Source organism: Orbicella faveolata, unplaced genomic scaffold (assembly GCF_042242905.1).
Source record: "Orbicella faveolata isolate gen_17 unplaced genomic scaffold, um_ofav_v1 contig_26, whole genome shotgun sequence".
Classification (NCBI taxonomy): Eukaryota; Metazoa; Cnidaria; class Anthozoa; order Scleractinia; family Merulinidae; genus Orbicella; species Orbicella faveolata.
Window position 1 is genome coordinate 11055023 of NW_028301554.1, and position 24756 is coordinate 11079778.

General features: G+C 42.2%; 2 protein-coding genes across 3 annotated transcripts in view; both read left to right on the forward strand.

The window, feature by feature from the left end:
* LOC110067110 (uncharacterized) overlaps positions 1-24756 on the forward strand; it is a 94773-nt gene that overhangs the window by 34234 nt on the left and 35783 nt on the right. For both annotated transcript variants that reach the window (XM_089295227.1, XM_020774402.2), the window contains exons 3-4: positions 17839-17984; positions 22982-23091. In XM_089295227.1, the coding sequence (XP_089151353.1) occupies positions 17839-17984; positions 22982-23091 (256 nt within the window). The remainder of the gene's footprint in view (positions 1-17838; positions 17985-22981; positions 23092-24756) is intronic.
* On the forward strand, positions 4352-6354 carry LOC149108141 (uncharacterized). Its single transcript, XM_089296213.1, has one exon. It carries the CDS (start codon positions 4355-4357, stop codon positions 4850-4852), a length of 498 nt encoding a protein of 165 aa, XP_089152339.1. The 5' UTR covers positions 4352-4354; the 3' UTR covers positions 4853-6354.

The following is a 24756-nucleotide window of genomic DNA, read 5'->3' on the forward strand; positions in this document are numbered from 1 at the left end:
CTCCAGAGCTTCGCGAGATGATTCTGAAGGAGTACCTCGCGATAAAAATTAATGAAAAAAAGGAAATGGGGTGGGGCAAGGTTCACAAGAGTATCTTAAAACTTCCGTTCTGCGAATTCAAGCAGCAAATTGTCACAATGGTAATTTGCGTCGAATACCCGAACTGTTATTTCGAGGGTTGCTGTTTCCCCTGTTTCAAAAGTGAGAGAACTGTCCATAATCCCTCGGTAAGGTCGCCGAAGGAGCCAAAACTTCTCATAGAAGCCGGTCCCGATTACAAGAATTTTTTGGAAATATGTTCGTGGAACGGTTACGATTGGCACAAGTGGTTCCTTTTTGGCGGGGAGCGTTATTATTAAAAAACCTCATCCGCCTCAACCATCGCAGTGACGACTTCGTGCATAATATCGTGAGCCTGCTTTTGCCACTCAGGTGTGAAATATTCATCCAAAAGAAACGCAACCAAGTGGAAGCAGACAATCATGTTCTTATTACATGGAAATAAAACCGTCTGTTTCTAAAACTTAGTTCGAAGCGGGAGGGTTTGTGATTTTTTTTATCATCTCCGCTTCAACTCTGCCGCGGATGTCTTTCTCCAGTTTCTGGACATCAACCTCGGCAAGCCCTCTCTTTGATGGTTGACGAAACATCCTTGCTCGGACCTGGTCTTTCAGAAAGTTGTACTGCTGAAACTCTGAAAGGATGGTGTCAAACTCGTGGGAAGACACCTCGTTGTTCAAAATGTTTGATAGAAGTCTGTTGACGGTATCCCGCTTGGCAATGGCGAGCGTGGTGATCTCTTGATGCTGCTTTATTTTCGAGTTGAGCTTTTTGCTGGCGACAATCAGCGCCGACGAAATGAGAGCGAAGCATCCACCAGCGCCGCCAAGAGGAACGGCTGCCCGCAGGCCAACCACAGACAGAGCGGAGCCAAAACTCGCGCTGGAAAACGCTGCCAAGAGAACGCTGGAGCCGGCAGCGCCCCAATTAACAAACTTTCTCGTGCGTTTGTATTTTTTGGCAACGAGGCAATAGTGGTTGACCTCACCGGCCAAAGTGTTGGAAATCTTGTTGACCTTCTGCAAGCGGAAATTTTGAGAAGGCTCCGCCAGCACAGGATATAGAGGGTCGGCAGGCAGCGCGCTTGGTGGCAACAGATTTGCTGAAGACATCGCATATATAGAAATTTAATTTAACTCTAATTCAAAAAGAAGTGGGAAGCCCTTGAAATCAAGGAGTTCGCCATTTTCATCTTTGACACTATTGGTGATGCTATTTATGAACTTGTCTGTAGAACAGTCTCGCAAAACCTGTTGCAGAGAAACCTGGTAGCTCACCTTTTCATAAGGATTCCCTTTCACATCAAACAAGGCTAATACATCTGACCTTTTGCCATTGAACAGATTCTTTTGTTTGTCGATCAAATTACAATGAATAAAATATGTCGTTGGAGATCTAAGCCTTTTTATGAGGGTTATACGATTCAACTTTCGCCCAATACCAAACAAATTGGCTAAATCGCGATCAAGTTTAATCAGTTTTGCCCCCAAATTTCTTATTAAAAGCTGGCCAATAGGTTGATTTATTGCTGTTTCCAACTTATAATTATATTTGCCGAACAGACCTTCTATTTCTTTTGCAATTCGTTCTAAACTGTAATGCCCTGGGAGTACTTTACTGATTGATACAGCATTGTCTTTGTCTTTATCTCCCAAGGAGGCCGAACCTTCTCTTTTCAAAGTGTCCCAGCTTTTGTACAAACTGCAAGATATGAGTTTCATGAAATGCACTTTCGGTATCGGTTCTTCAAACTGGATTGTCCCTCCGTTATGTTGCGTGACAATAGTGAGAACAACCATTTTTATATTCAACAAATAAAATTGTGTTCAAATAAGATGGCCAATTTGTGGAATGGTCCTGCGTTAAAAAAAGCGGAGACGGCGAAGAAAAAGGCGTGGACAAACTCTTTAAACTGCTTCCCCAAATCGGACAAAAGCCAGTTCGTTTCGCAAGGAAGCGTTGACGAGAAAAATAACGTGACTGCAGAGGTGTTTTTCAAAGAAAGCGAAGACTCTTTTCAAAGCGTCTTCGGCTCAGATAGAAAACATTGGAGCACCGAAATGAAAGAAGCATTCGGTTTGGGAGACAGTGGTCGTTTTCCTCATCAATTGACGCCCCTCGGTTTAAAAGTTTCATTGGCCATCCCTGTGGTACTTTTCGACGGCAAAGCGCCAAGCTTGAAGAAAATATTCGTCGATGCAATCCAAATATACGTCACTCCTGACCAATATTTCACAACAAAATTCCGAGAAATATTTCAATACACCAAACTCAAACACACGTCTGGAACCAAATCAAAACACTGGTTAGGAGGGCCTGACATGAAATATTGGCCGCAGCAGCTCAACTTCACGGTTTTCTGCGCGACACAGGGATGCGGGGTTTCTCGCGAAATCTTTGACAGCGGGATGAATCTCCCCCCCGCAGATAAGAGCTTTCTACAAATTCCACGTGTATTTCACGGTCAGGCGTATTTTGTACCAGCTAGGAGGTGTTCAGAGCATAAGCACTTTGCCCAGAGACCCGACGTTCAACCAGATGAATAATCATTATGACATCGCTTCATACAAAAGGATATGCGGTGAGTTCGGCATAGACCCCTCAAGCGACTTTACGTTTAGTTCAGGTGCAAATAGTGGTTTGGGGGTGTTGTATGTTAAGCCTTGGGGGGAATCGCCAACAAAAACAGACTATAAGTATCCTGATTGGAACAAGTTTAGCGACGAAGGTTGTGAAAGAAAAAATAAAACGGAGCACATGGATATGACAAAGTTTTACACTGGTGATAAGTTCGGGCTTGTGATTGATATGTGCTCCATGGTTAACCAAGAAATGCACAGCAGCGGCACCAGATTGTGAACAGTACGGACGGTATCCAGCTGGAAATTGAGCAGAAAGCCAAAGGCTCAGGCGACGTGAAATGCCACATATTCATCATCGCTGACACCCAGTTCAACATTATGGACAGACAGATGGAATCTGTACAGGGGAGAATATGAACATGGACCCAAGCAAGATACCCTTCAACGCTCTCATTATGGGGCCAACAAATTCAGGTAAATTGAGGTTCGTGGTGGACCAGCTCTACGGCCCTTTCCGCTTCAAGTTCGACTACATCGTGCTTATCTGCCCGATGTTCACGCACAACAAGACCTACCACCGGCTTGGCGAAAACGATCCAAGAATGGCTGTGATAGTCTGCGAGCAGTACGCCGTGGAAAAGTGGTTGAAGCTCATGAGATGGCTTTCCGACGGCACCAACACGCTCATAATCCTTGACGACTGCGTGGCCTCCAAAGATGTGAAAGGGCGTACAGATGAGCTGGTGAATCTCACCTTTTCTGCCCGCCATATGGGAATCAGCGTTTGGGTGCTGGCCCAGAAGTTGACCGGCATTACATCTTCCTTCCGGGAGAACGTGGCAGCGATCGTCCTCTTTTACACCCCCTTGGCCAGGACAACGAAAGCCATCTTCGATGATTATGCCGGCGAACTCTCCCCGGACGAGTACAAAGGTCTGGTTTCAAAGCTGAAAGAGCGAAAGTTCTCTTGTGATCTCGCTTTGCCACCCCTACGGGGTAAAGTTGTTTTGAATAAAAAATGAAAGCTGTATATAGCCTTGCAATGGGTGAAGACGTTGCGTTAGCAGAAGTTATGAACCTTCAAACTGAGCCCAAGCCGAGTGGTCCAGCAGGCAGCCTTGTTCCAACCGCCCCCGGACCCGACATTCCTGCTCTTCGCGAGCAGCTGGCCGTGCTGGTGTCCACAGGCAAAGCCAAAGAGGCCATCGGAGTGCAGCTAACCCACAAGCAGGTGAAGCGCCTGAGTGACAAAGAGGTCGAGAAATACACCAAACGGTACCAGACGTACGTGGGCTCCAAGACAACGGAAAGCCTGATCAACAGCTTTATTTTTCTTGCAACCAAAGTGGTCGGAATGACTGTCAAAATCAAAGACATCGACGCTTATCAGAAAGAACTCAGAAACAACTACATCTTGAACAAAGAGCTCTCCAATCTGGCCGGCAACCTTGCTTTGAAGTGCGGCCGGTTTCTTGCTGCAGCCAACACAGTGTTCATCACCACTACACATGTTGATTTCAGTCCACAGTTGCTGGAGCAGAGCCATCCTTCTTGTGATGAACACGGCTATCCGCTTGAGGGCGTTGATGAAGTACCCGGCTCAGATACTTCAGAATAACTGGCCAGCATTCATTAACAACTGCTGAGGGAGTGCTGGCAAATTGTAAACAATTAAACTTTTTTCATTTGCTTTGAATACGGCTCGCTTCAGAATGTCAACCGAACAATCTGAGAGCGCGCCTGCCGTCACAGTGCCTCAGGTCGAGACCCAGGCAGCGCCTGCCGCCAATATCACACAGCAAGCGACAACCACAAATCCAACCACGCAGCGCGTGAAAAATCCAAAGCGTGTGGCTGCTGGCAAAGCGACATCTGAAAGAATGCGGCTGGCACGGGAACAACAGAAGAAAGATGCCGAGGCTTATAGGGCTCTCGGGGAAAACAAGGCGAAAGCCACCACAGAGCCCCCTGAGCCAGCCCCCACTACAGAAGGGGAAAGCGCAAAGAGCAGCGGCCTCAGCATCAACCAATGGATTCCTATTGGCGGCATTGGCGTTTCACTGCTCGGGATTTATTACAAACGGGAGGAGCTCAAGGCTACGGCCAATGCTGCATTTGACAAAATTAAAACGCCGAAGCCCATGCCTGAGCCCGCGCATGTTGAACCCGCTAGCGAGACACAGCGAAAAGGATTAAGAAAAATGTATTAAACTTTCGCGTGTAAAGTATATCGTGATGCCAAAACTTCACATTGCGTATAGTCTCTTCAATACAGCCGCAATTTTCGGAATTGGGGTCTTATGATACGACTTCAACAAAAAGGTTTATGAAAGTCTCCCATCTTCTCGACATAATGTGGTGTGAAACGGCCGAAGAAGCAGAGGCAAGAAGAAAGAAAGAGAGAAAGAAACAAGAAGAAAGAAGAATACAAGAAGAGCTGAAAAGACTTGGAGAGAAGAAAAGGATAGAAGAAGAATAGACAGATTAATTTTGTTTTAAACTTTCGTTCTTTACTTATATCAAAAGCGCCATGTCCGACAACAAGCTTGTCAAGACCATCATTGAGGCCGCAACTCTCACGGGATTAGCCGCAGACATCGGCTGGGCCGCAAAAAAGGTTGTGAAAGAGAATTTCACTTCTGATCCAAGCAGCAGCCCGATGAATTACGTGAAGTTCACCGCCGTCATGGTGGGCAGCATTGCGCTCAAAAAGTACCTCGAGGACCAAAAAATCCTCCCCGACAGCATCTGAAATTTTTCGATATGAATAAAAAAGTATCTTATTATACTTGCGCCATGGCAAGTATTGCAAGCATCATCAGGGATTTCGTCGATACATGTCTTTCAGAAGATGCTGAAGAAAACTGAAAGAGCCTCGATGAAGGAGCCGAAAAGTACCTAGGGTTTATCAAGAAATTATTTGAAGGCCGTGAGTTGTTTTCAACCGCAGTTGGGCTGATCAACCCTGAAGCAAGGGAGACTTTCGAAAAGAAGTTCAATGAAGAACTCGAGGAGTATTTCACCGCCAAAGAAAAATACAAGACCGAACCCAAAAAACTTCTCGACTGGTTCATGGCCGCTTCTTTAGGCGAAAGTCAGTAAGAACCTCCAGACACAGTCTGAAACCAATAATTTATTTGGAAAAAGCCACCAATAATATATAACCATGGCAAGTATCGCGATTATGATTGGTGGGGCTGTCTTGAATACCACGGCTTTTATCGGAGGTAATTATCTGGCGAGGGTGCTTGGCGGGGCGACAAAGCTGCGCTTGAAGAAAAAAGCGCCACGACAAAGCTCTCGAAGATTATCAAGCGGCTTACGCCAAATACACGCGCGACTGAACACAACTTCTCGACCGGATCGCGACCAATGCCCAAGAAAAGGACCAGGCCAAGCAGAACTTCACCAACACCGACTATGCCTTCAAACTCTACAACCAGGCACATCCTGACGAACAGATGGTACCCCCCAAAGAGCCCAAGTTCTCAGATTTCTATCAGCCAAGCAACCAGCAGAAAAAGGGTGAACTCATGTTCGTAGGCACCGGGGCACTCGCTCTGGGCTATGCGGCCTTCCAGTTCCTTTAAATTTTCAGCGTTCTCTGCGCAGAATATTTTTCGTGTTGAAGAAAAAAAAGATCATTGTATACCATGGACTCTTTGCAGAAGTCTTGTTACGCTTCCATATTGAAAGCAAACCCAAAAGCAAATGAACTTTTGGGTTTCGAAAATTTCGAAAATTTCAAAGAAACTTGGTGGGGTTTGCAAAAATTATTGGAATTACCTGAGTTTAATGAACTTTATTATGTGCGCTCCAAAATCAATGGAGTACATTTCGGAAAACCTTGATAAGATTGTTAAAGGCAAAGACATTGAGTTCTTCGAAAATTTTACGGATGTCACTTACGCGCATGACACTTGCGCGGATGAAATGATAAGCTTCTTAAAACAAGCTGTGGAAAAGTTACAAGAAAACACAGCTGCAGATTGCTGAGACTTTCGGCTCTCGGTGTGGTTCCTTTAAACCTTTTTACACCTTACTTATATGGACGCCAAACTCGTAAAGATATACTACGGCCCCGGGGGCTACTGGAAAGGAATCGCCGAGACCGCCAAGGTACCTGAAGAAACTGCAAAAAAGTGGCTGATCAGGCAAGCGCTCTGGCAGATATTCCTCCCTGCGCCGAAGCGAATTCCTCTGCCGAAACTCGATGTTCCAACACCCAACAAGGTCCATCAGGCGGACCTTCTTTTTCTGCCACATGACAAGCTCCCTTGTGGCCGCAAAGTTTTCAAATACGTGCTGACCATTGTTGACGTGGCCAGCCGCTACAAAGAGGCCAAACCCCTGACTTCCAAAAATTTTGATGAGGTCACCCAGGCCTTTCAGAAGATTTACAAGCGCAGGCCTCTCAAATGGCCTGAAATGCTGCAGGTTGACCCCGCTGTCACAAAAGAGATGGACAAGCACAAAACCTTTATCCGGCACGGGCGCGTTGACATTCACCGCGACCAGGCCATTGTTGAACGTTTCAACCGCACTCTGGCTGAGCGCTTGTTTGGCCACCAGTACGCAGTGGAAATGCGACTCCCTGAGGGCAAGCGGTCCATGGCCTGGGTGAAAAGACTTCCTGAAGTTGTTTTGGCTCTGAACAACGAGGTAACGAGCCTTATTGACAAGAAACCCGCCGTCGCCATCAAAGAAAAATCTCTTTATGCAAGGCCGTCGACACCTTACTCGAGGCCTGTCGGAAAAAGCGAAAAAATCCTCCCCTCTCTTGTCCAGGTTCATTATCTCTACCAGCCTGGCGAGCTTTAAGGGGGCGTGAAAAGAGCCACAGACCCAATCTGGTCTTTGAAAGTTTACAGCATTGAAAGATCTTTTTCCAAACCGGATCAACCCGTTCTCTACTATCTGCGCGACGGGCCCAAGCGCGGCTTCGTGCGTGAAGAGCTGCTGGTTGTTCCTCTGAACACTACTCTTCCTCTGGCTGATGTGAACTAGATGTGATATTCGATTGGTTCAGTGTGTATCCCATCGGGCAGCACCCACCGCTTGTTGTAATAAGCGCTCACCCCAGCTTCTCCTGCTCATAAGTGACGATCAGACCATCCCGCATCCTGAAGCCCCGGTTGGTTGCCATATCTTTGCTGCCTTCCAACGCTTCCTTGAACCGCTGCCACGTGATGTCATTCTGCTTCTTTGACATCCCCTTCGTGCTAAACTTCTTTTTGCGCCCTCTCCTTCATCAACATAATAACACTTCGAGCAGAGCACGATCATCCGGCTACCCTCACAATCAAGCTTGAAGAGACCTGGGGTGTGGCCGCTCCACTTGTCCCAAGACAGCCACTGATTTTTTTCCACCTCAAATTCTTGCTTCAGCTCTGGCCAGACAATGTCTTCGAGCCACTCGCCCGAGATCACCATGTAGTTGCTGTCAGTGTCCATCTGGATCAGCTCGAAATCTCTTCTGTCGACATACTTATCGAAAAAGTTGTAGTAGAATTCCAACATCCGCAGCATCACCAGCTGATAGACGGCGATTCCTATCTGCAACGGCCGCCTGATCGTGATCCGGGGCTTGCGGCTTTCCAGCTCGTTGGCCTCCCCGATCTCGTCGAGGTCTTTGAAATATGCACTCTGCAGCACTCTGTAAACAACCTTCTCATCTTTCGTGTATATCACGTTCATTTGCCACTCCAGAGCTTCTATCAGTTTCCCGTACGCACTCTTTCCGAGCAGTTTGAACACTTCGGTGAGCAGCACCTTGCTTCTGTCCACGTCTCCTGTCCGGCGTGCCTCCGTCACCTGCTCCACGAACCAGGTGAAGATCTTGCCCGGTTCGTAGTCGATTGTTCTGGAAACCCTCGTGACAACCGCTCCATGGTTCACGTACCACCGCAGCAGAGGGGCGTACACCAGCATCCGTTGTGCGGACAGAGCGCCTACAAGCTTTCTCCCGTCTCCACGCTGTCTGCCTGTTCTTGCCAAGTAGTCTTCCATATGTTTCGGCACAGCTTCGGCAGGAACCCTTTTGTTGTAAAAGAAAGGGTACATCTCCTCGAACATTGGCCGCAAACGCTCTGGGATCTCTATGCGGACTTCAGCAAAGCCAAACCACTCTCCAGCTTTCAACCGGCGAATCAGAACTTCGGCCACTTCCGCTTGGCGGTCATCGTCGTAATGTACGACCTTCTCCTTCCCACAAGGCATTTCTCTGAGCACGGTCGAGAGATAGAGAGCGCTGGCGTCGAAACCAAGAATCTTTTTGCAAAGATGCGGTACTTTGAACTGATGAGACCTTATCCTTGTGACACCGGCCTCATGCTGTCTTGTGAAAACCAGGCTCAGTCCGCCAACAACCGCCCCTTTGAGCATTTCGTAAGCCTCCTTGCTTGGGCTGTAAAGGTGTGCGCCGTGCTCGATTGCCCCTCGGAGCAAATAATGCAAACTCACCCCTGGCAGGCTCACTGCGTCTTTCAGAATGTCGATTCCTCTCTCGGTGTAGAAGCTTTTCATCTTTTCCAGCACCTCGAGGCCGGGAGCGACATCAAGATTATTGTAATAGCGCAGCCAGTCTGCGAAGATCCGCATCCCCTTTTCTTTGAACAGCCGCTTGCACTCCTCCCACTCCTTCCGCGTGAGAACGTATCTGCCCTTCAGCTTTGAATACCAGGCCTCCTATTCAGGGAGCCCAGGGAAATCAATCTTTTCGGGCGCGTCAAACCATTCGTAAGGGAACCAGGATTTCTCGGACTCACTTCCGTAGGCTTTCACCCATTTCGCGTAGCTCGTGCCCGGGCCCAGATAGTTAATGATATCGAGGAAACGGGCCCCCAGGTGAGCAGGAACATGATTTTGTTCCCCTTCTTGGCCACTTTGACTTTTTTTGATACTTCGGCGAGAGTGCTGGCGAAGTGGTTTTTGATCAGATTCAGGTCGTACAAGCCTGACTTGAAGCCCATGACAGGGACCTGGTTGCACCATTCATTAATTTTTTGCTGCTGGTCTTTTGTCAGCAGGTGGATGTCTTCTGGCACAAACTCCGCTCTCACCTGGTCCTGGATGTTTTTCTCGCGTCTCTCCAGCTCTTTCAGGAACTTGCGGACCAGCTCCACAGGGTTTCTTTCCCAGATGTGGGTGGGCTCTCTTTCAAGAGTGTCCCTGACGCTCACTGAGATCAGCACGTGCGTGTTTTCTATCGTTAACGCCCCTGTTGGCTCTTTCTGATAGTTTTTGTCGCCATACGCCTCGAAATCGTACAAGATCGCGTGCTGGTAAGTTTTAGTTTGCTTCCTCGGGAGTTCCCCCTTAAGAGGCCCAACTTCGCAAGACCAGGCCTCGATAACTTTGTCGCCTCTCTTTCGCAGAAATGCGGTACGGTTCACTGTGGCTTGGTACATTTGTCAGGGTGTTTTACCGTTTGTTATGACCTCCTGTCGGTTAGGATAACATTTTGGGCATCCGTGGAAGGGGCAGCCGTGGTATTGTAATACCGTCCTCATTTCCTGGTGGTACCCATCGACAGGAGAAGACTTCATTTTCCCGCCTTCTCAAGGAAGCCATCTCTCGCCCCCGTGCCCGCACATCGCGTGGTGGATGTGTGTCCCCCGCCACTTCGCTTACCGCTCCAGCCACAGAATCGCTTGTTTCGATGCTGAGCCTTTTGGGTATATCACTTTCTCGAAAGCTGTCTGGGGCGCTTCAACTTTTGTCCCCGGGCAAAAGATTACCGTTTTTCCCACACTGCAGGTTTGGTGATGCCGTTGTGGATGACATGCTTGTGTGAACCTCTGCCCACAATGCGTGCATGCATAGGTTTTTGCCAGCTTTGCAATATCTTTTATCAAGAAAGCATGGCCTTCGTAGACACCTATCGTCAAAATCTTTTTGAGTTTGGGGTTCGGGTTTATTCTGAGGTGCCAAACCACTTCTCCGTTTTCCAGACGCTCAGGCTCATAGACATGATTTCCAAGCCAAGATGCGACGGGGAAGCCCTCATGCAGATGGGCTTCAACCTTTTCCAACTCATCAAGAGAAGTTTTTGCAAAGTTTTCTGGAATGGTCTTGAGTTTGTACAAACTCTTAGCGAGACTTCGGGCTTCTTTTGTGCAACGGTCTGTGCGCGCCCCTCGGTGCACAGCAATGGACCGCCATAGGCACAGGTTGTAGTTATACACGTGCAAAGATACCATTGCCCAGCTATGGGCAAGGTTGCGCAGCCAGTCAGGCAAAGGCCCTGTTCCCACCAACGGCTTCCTGTCAATCACAACCTTCAGGTCCATGTTGAAAAAGGCTGGTAAGGCTTCGGAAGTAGTGGCTTTTGCAGACACGCCTGCGTTTCCTGAGAAATTGGTTCTTCCAGCACGTTCTGGAGAACCTTTCTTACCGCTGGCGCATTTTCTGCAAAAAGTTGGTCGAAATAACGCAATACTGCGGGATCTATTTTTGCGAGTTCTTCTTCCAGTCTTTCTTGGTTGTTGGAAGCCATAGTTCCTTGTGTTATAACCCAAGGTTTCATTTCTCTAACTGTTGTTTTTTTTTCTTTCAGCTCAAGCAAAACAAGTTCAAAAAATTTTTTTGCTTTTTCTCACTTGCGGATAAGACATTGTTTTAGCGCGTTACCGCCCCAGGGCTTGCAGAGACGGTAGTCGCACAGAAGACCAACTCCGCAAACTCTGCAAGGCTCTGGCATTTTCATTCCTTTTTTCAGCTGGTAGTTGTGCTGCCCGCAATACGCCCCGTAACAGCGCTTTCCGCAGCTTTCTTTCCGGCCCCGCATCAGCCACCCGCACTTGTTTGGCACTCAAGTCATCCCGGCTCGGGCGGTATAACAACGGGCTCGCTTGTTTCCAATTGGTGTGTCTCTCCCTTCCCTGTTGTAAGTAGTATATAGGGGATTAACCAAATACTGTTTCAAAGAGGGAGCTGAATTTCACCTTTTCGCAGCCCCCAGGTTCAACCGGCCCGAGCTGGTGAGGGCCGGACTTGATGGTGGGGGCTGCGAAACGGTGAAATAAAGCTCCCTCTGCGAAAACGGTATTTGGTTAATCCCCTATATACTACTATAATAACAATAATAATATTAATATTGCATAAAACGTACAACAGTTTTTAAAGACATGTTTCGGCATGCTTATGCCATCTTCAGTTTAATAGAGTGACTAATGATACGTGACACAAGTTATATACTACAAAATATGAATAAATTATTTACAATATGCATTACAAAACAGTGGAAACGGAAATTACAGAGTTAAAAAGGTGTTGAAGTGATGTAACTGTTTGTTAAGGTCAGGTTTGTTCTTACTAATATAAAAGGCTTCTTTAAGTTTAAGATCAATAGAGCTATTCGCTGAGTCTAAGATGCGAAAACAAGGTGTGTACATGCCCCTGCATGAAGAAAATTGAGAAAGATGTTTAAAAATATGCGAGTTTTTATCGCTTACTGTATGTTCTTTAATCCTGGTAGAAAAATGGCGACTGGTTTCACCAATATAACAGGAATTACATCCCGCACAAGTAAATTGATAAACTACCATGGATTTTAGAGCATCAGGAGTACGATCTTTAAAACTGAACATATTCTTGATTTTGAAAGAAGTAAAAACTAATTTGATATTAAGATCCGTTTCACAAAAACGTTTAAGTAATTGCCGTAGTTTGAGTTCCGTTATTCTAGAGTACTGGCCGATAAAAGGAAGCTTAAAATAGCGTATATTGTTTTCATCATTAACGTTGCGGCTTTTTTGATCAGAAGGCTTGTTAAGATACCGCTTGAAGGTTTTTTCAATGATGTGTGAAGGAAACGAGTTACGTTTTAGAGTGTCCGAAAGCTTGATAAGATCGTTTTCAAAACCGGAAGAAGTGTTGTTGATTTTATAAGTTCGGTCAATGAGAGTATGGACAAGGCCAATTTTATAGCGAAACGGAGTGAAACTAAAAAAATTTGTTAAGAGACCAGTGTAGGTTTTTTTATGAAAAACTGAAAAAACGCAGTCATGCAAAGAGTTGTCAATCAGAACATCCAAAAAGGAAAGTTTACCGTCATTCTGTTTCTCGAAAGTAAATTTGATGTTGGGATGTTGAGAATTGATGAATTCAAAGAAAGACATGGCATCCCGCTCATTTTTAAAGACGCAAAAAGTATCGTCAACATAACGCCTATAGAGTAAGATGTCGGCCTTGTTAAAATTATTTAGCCATGTTTCTTCGTGAAATCCAAGAAAAAGATTAGCTAAAATAGGTGCTAAAGGGGAGCCCATAGCTACCCCATCGACTTGATCATAAAATTTACCATTGAAAAGAAAATGAGTCTCAGATGTGGCAAATGAAAACAATTTCTTAAGGTCGGGTTTTTTGATGGAAAATTTGGGATGATGTTTCAAAATAAGGTCAACGGCAATATCGATAGTTTCATTTAGCGGAATGTTTGTAAAAAGGCTTTCAACATCGAAGGAAATAAGGAACTTGTTGTTAAAATCGAAACTCCTGAGCTCTTCAACAAAAGAAAAGGAATCCTTAACCGAATATTTATCAGGCAAAAGCGGAACAAGAAGAGAACTTAAGTACTTAGCTAAATTATAATTGTAAGCTCCAATAGAGGATACAATGGGTCTAAGAGGTGGTTGCCTATGATTATCACGTTTCTTATGTAATTTCGGAAGGCCATAGAATTTTGCTGGTTGTGAACCCTTAGGAAATATGTTGCAATAGGTATCATCATCGATAGAACGCTTTTTCTTAAGTTGAGTAATAAAACGTTTAAGCCTGCCTTCTCTTAATAAAGTAGGATCGTTATCTAAAAGTTTAAACTTAGTCTTATCATTAAGTATATTAAAACAAGAATCTAAATAAACGGTACGGTCTAAAATAACTACGCCATTACCTTTGTCGGGTTGTGCTTTGCCTTTTATATTAGTAAGAACAAACCTGACCTTAACAAACAGTTACATCACTTCAACACCTTTTTAACTCTGTAATTTCCGTTTCCACTGTTTTGTAATGCATATTGTAAATAATTTATTCATATTTTGTAGTATATAACTTGTGTCACGTATCATTAGTCACTCTATTAAACTGAAGATGGCATAAGCATGCCGAAACATGTCTTTAAAAACTGTTGTACGTTTTATGCAATATTTATCATTATTGCTAGTATTACGACCTTATGGAAATAATATTAATAAATATAACACAACTTTCCGTAAAATGATAATGGTTAGTGCACTTTACATCATAAAAAGCTTAACTGTGATTGGAAGAAATGATATTTTCCAGGTGTGAAAAAGTTGTTGTGAGAAATAACCAATCAATGACTTGGCATTAGAACCACCTGCCATGAGGCAGTCCAGCGAATGGGACTCTGAAGATGGCTTTCAAGGTGGTTGAGAAAAACATTGTCGTTCCTGCTTTGAAAACATCGCTTGTCCTTTAGGTTGTGCAGTTTAGCTGCTTGTATTCAGCAAGCACACAAAAATACTGTTTAAAGAAAGCGCAACATCACCACTAGATCACCGCTAGCATCGATCGACACTCGATGGCATGTCTGAGAAAATTAGTTGACTATTGACAGAGTGTCAACTGCAATGTGAGTTGAGTACCGTATTGGTTGATGATCGATCAAGGGTATCGATCAAAACTTGACCATAGGTGCCGCTAGTACCCATGATCCGGGGTTCCTGGCTGGTATGTTTGCCCTTGCTTTTGCCTTTCCCCTTCATGGAAGGCTTAGTATAGGCTTAGGCTTAGTGTAGGCTTAGGCTTAGTATAGCCAAAGAAAGAAGCTTTACTTGAGCAAGCAGCCCAGAAGGATTTGTGCTACTCATGGCCATCATGTTTATATCTTTTGTTTCACCAGTTCGTAAGATTTTGTCTTCTTCATCGAGGCTTAAACCTGGCAAATCCAGGTCCTCAATGTTCATTCCTGCTTCTGTTTCTGACCTGGTTCAGCTAATATGAAAGAAAACATTCAGGAAACTTGTTGATATTGTTCCACTTTTGGTAATCTGACTTGATCGCTCAGACACCAAACTCATGCATACTGAGCTCAGATACTGCATGCTTGCTATTTTAATGTGACCTCCGATTGTATGCAAATGTGAGGTACATGTAGAATCAGAACAGATATCCATCCTCTTGTCACACATCTGTGCAAGTGTAATCTCAACCTCGTTCCCAGGGTCTTTCATCTTCCTGGAGCGAGAGAATAGTGAATCGATAATGCATCGTATACCATCTCAGGTGTAATCTGTTTGATGCGGATTATGTCAGCTACACATACTGACACCTGTATCAACATTTTGAGGATCTTAAGGGGTTTGTGATCGGGAAACACATGAGAGAGCAACATGGGAGGGACCCAAGTGATGTAGATCTTAGATTTAAGATCTTACAGAAGTGCCAGAGCAAATTTGACTGCTTAATTTATGAGACGCTTTATATCAAAGAACTAAAGCCAGCATTGAACAAGCAGTCTGATTCCATTTAGACAAGGTTATTTTTATAGCGCAGAGTATTTTCTACTTTGCACTAATTGTCTTAAATCTAGCCTTTGTACTTTAGTTTTTATCACATGTTTTGTAATGCTTAGTGCATATTTATATGGTTAGCCAAATGTTGCAAAATTCAACAACTTGGACCTTCATATTCAACAACTTATATTTATGTTCAACAACATATATTTATATTCAACATTTTATATTTATATTCAACGATATGCATTTTCTTTCAACTTCAACCCAAATCATTTTCATTCAACAAAAATATTTGTTCAACTTCAACCAAAAATAATTTCATTCAACAAAAATATTTGTTCAACTTCAACCAAAAATAATTTCATTCAACAACAATATTTGTTCAACTTCAACCACAATTATTTTTATTCAACGATAAAGTTCCCGGACATTCAAAATATCGTCATTCAACAAAATTCCCCGTCATACCCCCTGAACTACCCCGAACGCTGTCACAAATCCCTAGTGTTTTGGGTACCCAAAACACTGAAAGCGTAAAACTGATGCAAGTGAAATCATCCACAATTCTGCTTAAAACCCATTTATCTTCTTACGAAGCTTTGTCTCAATAAATTAAAGCGTTCTTTAGCTTGATATAAACACAATACGTCTCTGAAAATAGTCGCAATTCATAACAGACTGTCTGATCCGAGTCTGCAGTTATAACGACATATAAAACTGAATTCACGCACCAAAGATCCTTGTATGAACATGCGCTTGGTGCCTATCGATAACCCTTGAAATGCACGTTATTTAAAACGAGAAAGGCGCTTTCTAAACTTCCGATAGTGCGGCGATTAAAATCAATATGCGAACGAACGGCCGTCACACAATATGCAAGTCTCAAGCTGTGACTGACCTCTGTATGTGTTGCCTGTCGGAAATAAACTCTGGCTTAGACTTCTTTGTCGCTCTTTCCTTCACCATCCCTCCTAGTATATGTAGATTTTGCCGGAATATATAAGATGAAGATATAAAAGGTTTGCTTTGCCTTGTAATCCTCGGTCGATTTGGCTACCCTGAATTAAAGAAACGATAACAAACAAGCATATTGGAAAGGGATACCCATATATCACCAGGGATTTAAGTATCCCACTTTCCCAGTGTTCAAAGGACTTAGTCTTGTCTACTTTATTTGCATTTTTTAAGGAAAGAGCGAGAAATAAACAAGTCTAAGACTTTCCCTGTATCCAAGGATTAGCCTTGTCTATACTTTATTTATATTTATTTTGGTTTTGTCTCTCAAGCAAAAAAACTTATTTAATGGCATAGAGAACTGTTCGCTGGCAAAATCTACGTACACTAGGAGGGATGGTCAAGGAAAGAGCAACAAACAAGTCTAAGCCAGAGTTTATTTCCGACGGGCAACACATACAGAGGTCGGTCACAGCTTGAGACTTGCATATTGTGTGACGGCCGTTCGTTCGCATATTGATTTTAATCGCCGCACTGTCGGAAGTTTAGAAAGCGCCTTTCTCGTTTTAAATAACGTGCATTTCAAGGGTTATCGATAGGCACCAAGCGCATGTTCATACAAGGATCTTTGACGCGTGAATTCGGTTTTATATGTCGTTATAACTGCGGACTCAGATCAGACAGTCTGTTATGAATTGCGACTATTTTCAGAGACGTATTGTGTTTATATCAAGCTAAAGAACGCTTTAATTTATTGAGACAAAGCTTTGTAAGAAGATAAATGGGTTTTGAGCAGAATTGTGGATGATTTCACTTGCATCAGTTTTACGCTTTCAGTGTTTTGGGTACCCAAAACACTAGGGATTTGTGACAGCGTTCGGGGTAGTTCAGGGGGTGGGACAGGGAATTTTGTTGAATGACGATATTTTGAATGTCCGGGAACTTTATCGTTGAATAAAAATAATTGTGGTTGAAATTGAACAAATATTGTTGTTGAATGAAATTATTTTTGGTTGAAGTTGAACAAATATTTTTGTTGAATGAAAATAATCTGGGTTGAAGTTGAACGAATATTGTTGTTGAATGAAATTATTTTCGGTTGAAGTTGAACAAATATTTTTGTTGAATGAAAATAATTTGGGTTGAAGTTGAAAGAAAATGCGTATCGTTGAATATAAATATAAAATGTTGAATATAAATATATGTTGTTGAACATAAATATAAGTTGTTGAATATGAAGGTCCAAGTTGTTGAATTTTGCAACATTTGGCTAACCATGTATTTACATATTTTTATCGCTTTTCAATTTCTCATGTCGTATTTTACTCATATATACGAAAAATTTTAATCACTTTTTTAAACTTAAAAATGATCTTAGCGAGATCGAAACGCCATTTGATTTTATCTCTAGTTTTATCCTGAAATGTGTTTCAAAGAAACTACTTATTAGTATTCCTTTTTTGCTGGTTTATTATAATGATAATGAGCTGCGTAATAATAGCCGTTATGATAAGCTATATTTGTCATGTCATCCTCAGCCCAGTGTGGAAATTTGAATATTTTGTTTAACACATGTCCTGGGAATTTTCTAAATGTAGCTTTAAAAGTACATGTATTAAAGTTCAGGCAGCATTTTAAATTCACAATCATGTTTGAACATTAAAGTTTTAATGATTTAGGCAAGGCAGTTTTAACGCCAGACAGTTCATTTACTCAACTTAACTCTTCAAATAATTTGTATTCCTCTATTTTGTCTGCAGAATTTTTGATTCAGAGACATATCAGAAGGAGGAGCTAACCATTTTTCATTCTTCATTAATTGAGGATGCTCTCACAAATGGCAAGAGTTTTTTAAGTGGCAAACATGCAGGAACTTATATTCTAATTCATCCTGCATATCAGAAAGGTAAAACGTTTTTACTGGGAAAATTGATGTGAAGCAACTGAATCAATTTTTTATGATTTTCACCGTGTCAGCAATCACAGTAACCATCACTTCCAATCTAGTGTTTTGTCCAGAAATATGTGAAACATTTAACAGGGTAGTTTTAAATTGTTGAAGTTCTACTTAATCCTTAATTAAAAAAACAGAGAAACCTTTTTCCCCCCTACATTGTAACACATACCAGTACTTGAAGTATAAACCTTAGAACAGATGAGATCTTTCCACTCAGCATACATCGTATTTTAAGAAGTGACGTTGGGGCAACCCTAAAGGCCGGAAAGTCATAATTGTGGAAAATCTCCGGAAATCCTAAAAGATGGAATGACAGAAAATCACCCGAAATCCTAAAGGACAGAATGAGGGAAGTCACCCGAAATCCCGCTCTAAAAGGCTAATGCTAAAAGCCACAGATCTGGGAAAAATTGCCTCCCTCCTTCCCCCAGTCCTCCCCAAAAAAGAGTTAAATAATAATTTCTTGTTAATGTGAAGAATTTGTTTTCCTTTACATTTCAAATAATGAGCACTGATTCTCAATAGCATTTGCAGAGTGATACAATCCAGCTTCTCTATGTAAGTGACATTAAGCTCACCCAGCCCCTTTTTGAGTGCAGTTTTTTTCTGCATGAATACAAATTCTGTGGAAATTAAATCAATACCCAAAAAGGCATCTTTGCTCAATGAGTAAATTTGAAGGGCGTAGCTAAGGAGGGGGGGGGGTGCTGGGGTGCTTGTGACCCCCTCTTTTGTGAGCCTTTTTTAAGCAAACAACCTACAACAGATGGTGAAAACAACATGACAATCTGGTGAGTTCCCTCACTTTGACACAGTGTGACCCCCCCCCCCCCTTAAAATATCCTGGCTATGCCCCTGAATTTTTGGGAAAATAAATTATGCTACAGTTGCTTACTCTAAAGTGAAAATAATGTTGACCTAAAATTAATTGGAAATAATCTCAACAGGAACTGGGTTTATCACGAACTGTCAATGTAAACCGTGTTCACAAAAGTTGATGTTTTGTTACCAAACCTTAACAATGAATGACTTTTAGGGAAAAACTATGCACCAGTTGCTTACGCAAAAAAAACTGAGGTGTTTCTAATAAGATTTCTTTTCTGCCACTGTAAATCAAACCAAGCTGAGTTTGGGCATTTAATGTAATTATGGCCCGTGGCCATGATTGCAAGTAATGAACAGGCTACCGTAAACTGAACTCGCCTCTTAAAGGCTGAAGATGGACATCATCCATCACCTCCTTGTCAGCTTCCGTTGCTTCTACCAACGGATAATATTTTTTGCTGAGGGCATTGTGAATGTAAGACAACTTTGGGTGATAATGCACTGGCTCTGGCTTGATGGACATCCTAACAGCTTATTAACTCCTCATTGTGATTAGGGATTGGCCAGTCATGCAAGAACAAAGTCCGAAGGTGGTGGAGGAACTACATGTGTCATGAGTTGGTTTCGGTGATGTAGGAACTCTCTCTGTGTACTCACCAGTCAAATGCTTGGTTTGAAAGATGCAATTTTATTGCTACACAGGAATCAGTGCTCAGTAGTTGAAATCTAAGACAGGATTTATAGTTCCGTCTTTTAAGATTTGGTGTGACTTTCCACTGTTCTGACTTTGGGTGACTTTCGGTCATTCCATCTTTTAGGATTCCGGGTGATTTTCTGCCATTCCGTCATTCTGCCTTTTAGGATTTTGGGAGATATTCTGCCGTTCTATCATTTCACTGTTCTGTCCTTCTGGCTTTTAGGGTTGCCCGTGACATTGGCATTTTTGGGTAGTCAGTCATACTTTGCTTTTGTAAAACACTTGTTTCCATCACTCATTCACACTCATATTTAGGGCCTGCTTCATGATAATGTACACGTCACTCAGTGCTGAAAGCTGTGTGGGATGATTTTCAGTTTTCTTGTGCACCTTTATAGCAGATCTCTGTCTCTGAAAATTTCATTATCCTTCCTTTGTCACTCTGTAGGGGACACACACACCTTCAGTTGCTCCTTTATTTCAGGGAGGATCTCAAACAAGTCATTGCACTACTGAATAGTTAAGAAGGGCTTTTACAAATGCAAGGAATCAGGTTATTTTAGTTGAGCAAGGAAATAATTTTCAACAAAGATATTATTTTTAGTATTTCTTTTAAATGAGATTACAGTCATTCAACTCTCTCTGAGCAGACACCACTGTAAGTTAGGCATCTTTCCAGAGCTAGAAATAAAGTTTTTTATCAAGGAGACAGCTGGCAACTACAGTAATACCAAAAGTTTGGTTGCCAGATTGTAATTTTTGGTCACCATTTATTATTTTTTTTCACTGATTTTTTTTCTTCTTCAGTATTTTCCTCATGTACACAATCTTCAACATAATTATAAGTTTATGTTCAAAGAAGCTTGTATGATCTGGTAAAATTTTAAAGAATAACACCTAAAAACATCATTGCAAAATAATGATCAATATGAAAGCTACTTCAGTTACGCTTTCGGTGTTTCCTCTTCTCCCTCATCTTGTTTCACATCTGTGTAATGTTTGGCAATAAGCTACATGGACCTTTGTCAAGAGACATACTGGAATTTGTCCCCTGCTCTGCCACATTGTTTGCAGTCATACCAGACTCTGTGCATGCATTGTTTAGTGAGCCCACAATACCTCTTAATAAAGAAGCTGCTGAATCAAACATGGTGCTTTAGTCAGTGATTGAACAATGGTGGGTTTGTTTTGGTAAATCTATTTGCATGAATCATATCTTTCACCCCTTATTTAGTATGCTGGACAAAACTGTTCTGGATTGACATTTTACAGCAAAAAATTAAAATAAACATAGTGACACAAATAATGTTGTGATTGTCTTAAACTTTACTAAATTCTACACATGGAAACTTATTTTTATATGGATCACGCATGGAAGGCTTGTGTTACACCTTGTCCAAATTTGGTAACTGAGTCACAAAAGTATTCAAAATTGTGTGATTTCTGAGAAAAATGAGTCACATTTGCAGTGTTGTTTTGCGAAGGAACTCTTTACATGGCGGTGGATTTTTTGGTCACAATTTTGACAAGAAAGCATGAGAAAGACTTACAACTTATTTGGCCACTGAAATACAATATGATCGTAGAACTCAAGTCTTCAAACTGCTCTTGCCACTAGAGCGGTCTTGCGCCTGTTTTGAAGATGGCTGCCTTTTATCATGCTTTGTACAAGCCACAATTGCACAAAATACTGCTGTGTTAAGGTGTTGTCAGCTGAGAACATCAGGCACTGCTATTTGTGCTTTTTGGAAAATTAACGGACCTGTTTCTGGGCCCACTTACCAGTAGCTTGCCATTTTCTCGGATTTTCTTGCATAACAGCTTGGAATAACTTTGTTTGGTTTGCTTTGTGGCCCTTCAGTAATAGCATCACCATGTGAATCTTTAATTCTCTAAACTGCTGATGTATCACAGGATCATTATAGTGCTGTTTTTAATGGATTATCGCTCCCTCGTCATGCCATCTCGTCAAATTCATGAAGATATCCACAAGCACATAACGATGTTCTTCGCACAACAACACTGGTCTAACACTAATATCTTGGAACTCGCGCAATTTTCCATACCTTTGTGATTCAGTCCACAAATTTAGATACACTTAATGCAAGCCTTCATTGCGTGATCTATATGAAAATAATTTTCCATGTGTGGAATTTAATAAGGTTTAAGACAATCAAAAAATCATTTGCATCAACTTGCTTGTGTTAATTATTTGTTTTAAAATGTCAATCCAGAACAGTTTTGCCCAGCGTACTAGTGAGGTCAATTTTCTGATGAGGTTAAAAGGTTGACAGAATTAAGAAAAGGTGAGTCACCAACTGGTGACGAGTTTTTAATATCTGGCCGCCAACACTCAATTTTTGGTTGCATTGGCAACCAATGAGTCACAATTTCGAGCCCCGCCTTCTAAGAGAGTGATGTCTTGTCCAGGCCAAACTACTTGTATTCTTCTGTAACGTACTTGTATCTCTCTATTAAGGAAGACATTTCTTCAAGCTGGACAGCAAATGCTTTTTAGCAAAATTCAGGTTAAAAATAGATCAGTGAAGGTCGAGGTACACAAGACCTCAAGATTCTTGTTCAGATGTTCTCTGTTCCTGGCTAATGTTCGTGACACTCCTGTTCATCTACATTCCCTTACCTGATGGTGTTTTTTTTTCCTTGTCTCCCTTGCAATGGGCTTTACTTGCACTGCAGCATCTGTTGTGTACATCATGCACCTTCCTGTTGCTGGTTTTAGGGCACCAGGCACCTGACCTTACACCCTCATAATATGAAATGGCAGTCCTGCAACGAGCCCATTGTTAATAGGGATTTGACTAATAAGTGATGCTTTATCAGACAGGGCTATCATTATTTTGAGTCTACTGTTGTCTTAGTCCTCACACCCATAACAAACTTGTTACTTTGTGTGGTGAATGTATCATCAATAGGCAATTCAAGGGTCCATCAAGCTTACTAAGCCATAACACTGGTACTATGGGTTACAGCCTTTAATACCAGCTCTGTGAGATGCTGACCATGATAAGGGCATTATTTTTCTAGACCTGTGGGCACCTGTCTCCAACCCCTCCCCTCTGGCCATACATAACCCATTTTGAGACACCATGTTTCAAGGGTTGATGAACCATTCATGACCTTCAAGAATAAATAACAGTTGATGGATCCATTTTGTTTAAAAGGATTCAGAATGTGGTATTATTGACAATAATATTACTGCAAAAATAAAGAGAAAAGTTACATTAAAATTATTGCCGACATTCTATAACCTTAAATCTGAAAGTAAACCTACAGTGAAATCTCAAATCAATAGTTCTCTTGAGTTTTTGAACCTCCAAATTTTTAAAAGTAGTTTCCATCGTCCTATGTTGGTTGAAAAATTGAGATTTCATTGTGAGTAGTCACTTTTTGTTGTTTCTTTTAGAAATTGAAAGTTTTCATAAGGAGCAATGCTTGCAAAGTAATGTGAAACTCACCAAAAATGAAGATGGCACAGAAAGTTATCCTAATACATGTAGGAGTTACAGAGACAAGGTAAACAGTTTCTCATTACCAGTTTATTGTGATACTTCGCATCAATTTTTACTCAGACAATTGCTACCTAAAACAAAGAGAATTAAAAGGAAGCGTGAGCTTATAAGTCATGTCTGAACAGCACAGCATTCATTCATAATCTGAAATGGAAATTAATGCTTCATATCGTTCAGTAATCGTTCAATGAGACATATAATAGTGTATCGACCTCCATATTCTTCGTTGCATCCGGTTTCTGCCTCTGTTTTCTTTGATGAATTCTCTCAGTTTTTAGAGAATGTTGTTATGTGTCCCGAGGTTCTTGTTATCTCTGGAGACTTCAACCTTCATTTAGATGACCTCCGTGACAATGATACCAAGAAATTTATGGATTTACTGGAAACGTTCAGTCTTTTGCAACACGTATCCGGCCCAACCCATCTATCGGGTCATACCTTGGATCTAATTATTACTCGTTCGTCGGATGATGTTGTTCTTGCTTCTCCTAAAGCCACTTTTCCCATCTCTGATCACTTTATTATTCAGTGCCCTATTGGTTTCCCGTGACCAGCTTTATCTTGCAAAGAACTGACTTTTCGTAAACTCAAAAATATTGATATTGCCGAATTCTCAGCTGATATTGCCTCTTCTATGCTTTGTGCAAGCGTACACTGGGACAACATTGATGCCCTCTCCGACTGCTTTAACACGACCCTTAATGACATTTTGGACAAGCATGCCCCGCTTAGGACAATGATTATAAAAAATCGTCCAAAGATCCCGTGGTTTAATGATGACATTAAACAACTCAAGCGTAAACGTCGTCGCCTTGAAAAGAAAGCCTTGAAAACTGACCTCGCTGGAGACTGGAATAATTACCATAGAGTTCGTAATCAGTACTCTGCATCTCTTAAATCTGCACGTGTGAATTATTACTCTAACCTAATTGATCAGTGTGCGGGTGACTCTCGCAAGCTATTTCGTGTGGTTAATTCTTTGTCCAGGGAGCCACTTGAGATGGCTCTTCCAGAGCACGATGATCCCACTAAGCTTACAAACGAATTTGGCACCTTTTTCCTCAAAAAAATTGAAACCATAAAGGAAAATCTTGACAAGTTTCAAGTTCAAGTGCCTCAACTTGTTCCTGTCACTCCGAAGGAGAATCTGGAGAATTTTTCTTCGTTATCATTAGGAGAAGTGTGTAAGATTGTTCGAGAATCCTCTAATGCCTCTTGTCGATTGGATCCTCTTCCTACATGGCTCGTGAAGTCCTGTCTTGATGTATTAGCACCCTCTATCACTGAGATGGTTAATCTCTCTCTTCTCAGTGGTTCCGTTCCAGAAAATTGGAGAACCGCTGTTGTCATCCCTCTATTGAAAAAACCTGGACTTGATTTGGTCTACAAGAATTTCCGTCCAGTCAGTAATCTACCATTCATTTCCAAGGTAGTGGAAAAGGCTGCACTTCAACAACTTCTTGCCCACTGTGAGAAAAATACCCCTCTTCCTAAATTCCAGTCCGGCTTCCGTAAGTATCACTCGACAGAGACTGCTCTATTGAAGGTTCAAAACGACATCTTAATGAGTATGGATAATAAGCAAGTGACACTTCTCGTACTTCTGGACCTAAGTGCTGCTTTTGATACCATTGAACATTGCATTCTTCTTAATATTTTGCAACAGGAT

What these genes read in the sequence shown, in the direction of transcription:
- LOC149108141 (XM_089296213.1), top strand. Translation starts at nt 4,355, where the DNA reads ATGTCAACCGAACAATCTGAGAGCGCGCCTGCCGTCACAGTGCCTCAG.